The sequence below is a fragment of the Pteropus vampyrus genome, unplaced genomic scaffold (genome assembly GCF_000151845.1).
Source record: "Pteropus vampyrus isolate Shadow unplaced genomic scaffold, Pvam_2.0 Scaffold972, whole genome shotgun sequence".
Taxonomy (NCBI): Eukaryota; Metazoa; Chordata; class Mammalia; order Chiroptera; family Pteropodidae; genus Pteropus; species Pteropus vampyrus.
This window is the reverse complement of record NW_011889753.1, coordinates 36,597-39,124: the sequence shown is the minus strand read 5'-3', so window position 1 is coordinate 39,124 and position 2,528 is coordinate 36,597. Positions and strand designations below refer to the sequence as shown.

The window sequence follows — 2,528 nt, the reverse complement described above, 5'->3', positions numbered from 1 at the left end:
CCCCGAGCTGCTGTCGGACAGGTAAAGCGCTGGGTAACGGGGACCTCAGAAGGGCCAGGTAACGGCTTGGCAGGAAGCCACACGTGCACAGGGGAAGGACCTGGCCACCCAGACAGGGGCTGACTTCCTCCGTGTCTTTTCTCCCGAAAAGTTCTTAGAAAAACAGACGGGAGTGAGTGGTGAATGCCACCTCCGTGCCAGGCGGGCTGAGCCTGAGCACCCTCGTCACCGCCTGCCCTCCCCTCAAGCGTGGCATCACATGGGTACACTAAGAGAAACCGAGGCTCGCAGATGATCAGGAGCCAACCCGTTCCTGCACTGGGGGTCCTGGAAGTGAGCGCCCAGCCAGTGCTAACTCTGCCCCCCGTTTCTGACTCAGGACACTTGGAAAACGCTGATCTCAAGGGCTCCATCCTGCCCCTCACAAATGCCAGGGCCCCAAGAAGCTTGCAGCTCCCCCCGCAACTGGCCAAAGGCCTCACGCCAGTCGCAGAGGGCTGGCCCTGGCCCCTGCCATCCACGAGTCCGGCTGGACCACTTACGCTTCTGATGCCCCCCAGAGGCACCCCGATGCCTGCAGGGCTGGGGTCTGGACCCCTCCCTGCCCAGGCTCGCCCTGCCCCAGACGCGGGAGCGTGCGGGGTGGGGCGCGGGCGGGCGGCGCACGCACCTTCATGCCCGGGACGATGCGCAGGAACCGGAACGCGATGAGCATGTTCGCCAGGCGGACCATGTCCCACAGCGACAGCAGGCCGTGCACCGCCGGCTTCCTGGAGGGACACGGGGACGGGTCGGGGGAGGCCCGGGACGCACGCGGTCGACAGACGGCGAGAAAGCGGAGATGCAGCGGGCGAGGGGGAGTGACGGGACGCGCCCGTAGCCGCCACCAGCCAGGAAGCCGCCGTCATGGCAAGGGGCAGAGCCCGGAGGCTCACACGGCCGCCACAGGTCAGCTGGTCCCAGTGGCCAACACGGCACAGCCCCTCACGGTGGCACAGGACCAGCTGACCCGCCGTCCTACACAGGACCCCACTGAGGTTCCGGACACTGGACACCCCAGCTCAGGTCCCAGCAGAGCTGGGAGAGACTTGGCCCCTGACCCGTAACCACATGTCCTATCTGCTGACGCCTTCCCCTGACCTCGCTGTCTGTCCCATCCCGTCCCTCGCCCCCTGAACCTGTTCCCTGACCTATCCCTTGGTTGTCCCTCGTGGCCTCACCACACTCTCATTTCTCACCCAGAATGTCACCCCACTGTCCTCAGACCTGTGCAGGGCAGGTGTGAGTGCACTTCACACACAAGTGTGCCGGCCCCGCTCGGCCGCCAAGGACGGCGCCAGCCCTGCCTTCCTCGACAGACCCTCCCGGCCCGCTCCGTCTGCCGTGGCACCCAGCCACTCCGCTCAGACATAAGCCACCGCACAGGGGCCCGCAGACCGTGCCGTCCCCGGGCCCACAGCCGGCACACGGGCTTGCTGGGCAGATGTGTGCTGGGCCGCACAACCCGATGGCTGCCATGAGCCACACCGCGAGGCGCCCTGGGACCCCTGCCCAGACGTTTGCTGGCCAGAATCAGGGGTACTGGGGTCCAAACAGTGGCACAAGAGCAGCGAGCCCCGGGCCCCGCCCCTGCCATCTTACAGGGAGGTAGCCTGACACCCAGAGAGGGAGGTGACGCCAGAGTCACACGCCTTCCAGCCAGAGAAGGGCCTGGCCCAGGTCCAGTGCCCACGGGTCGCCCTGGCCCTGGGCTGGGCACCTCTGCTTCCGCCTGCAGTACACCTGGGCCCACACGTCTCACTGGGGCTGGGCCTGCTGCATCTAGAGGGCAGCTGACAGCCTCCCGCCACAGCTCTGGGGACAAGCGTCCTGAGAGCCAGGGGTCTGCCCCCACCGCCCCGGGGGCAGGCGGCACAGAGCCCCCCTCAGCCCATTCCTAGCGACGGGTGTTCGCCCTGAGTCCCAGCAGACCGAGCAGGCAGGCGCGGCCGCGGGACGGCGGCCACCCTTCTTCCCCTGGCACCAGAGGGCACCGCTGCCGCAGCCCCCCACGACCCCCCAGTCACATACCAGCCTGGGTGTGGGAACCGGTACATGGCCAGAGTCGAGAGCTCCAAAACCTTTAATTACAGAAAAAAAAAAGGCGTCACTACAGCAGCGCTAAGCTCGGTGGCTTTAAATGAGTCACAAAGCTCGGTTTAACACGTCCTCCCCAGAAGGGGGTTTCGGGGGGAAATCGGAGCTCGGTCCTTGTCCCCATGGGTTGGTTCCAAATGTCAGGACTTCCTGAAGCTGAGACAGACTCTGGTCTCAGGAATCAGGGGGCCCGCACTCGTGGGGGGTTGGGGGGGGACAGGGGAAGGCTGGCGAGTCCTGGGTGCAGAAGTTACTCAGTCAAGACCAGACTGAGCCCTTCTCAGGTGATCTCTGCTCCCGTCCCCAGGGGCCCACGGCTCTCCTCAGTCAGGAGTAAGTGTCGCACCAACATCGCTGCTGTGACCCACACGGCGGGCCTGGCCCCTCGCCCC

General features: G+C 66.1%; 1 protein-coding gene across 1 annotated transcript in view; it reads right to left on the bottom strand.

Annotated features, from left to right (window-relative positions):
• Window positions 1-2,528, bottom strand: part of LOC105309972 (two pore calcium channel protein 2-like) — a 43,415-nt gene that overhangs the window by 6,458 nt on the left and 34,429 nt on the right. The window contains exons 15-16 of the mRNA XM_023526495.1: window positions 2,071-2,120; window positions 671-770 (exon numbers count right to left, since the gene is read on the bottom strand). Of these exons, the coding sequence (XP_023382263.1) occupies window positions 671-770; window positions 2,071-2,120 (150 nt within the window). The remainder of the gene's footprint in view (window positions 1-670; window positions 771-2,070; window positions 2,121-2,528) is intronic.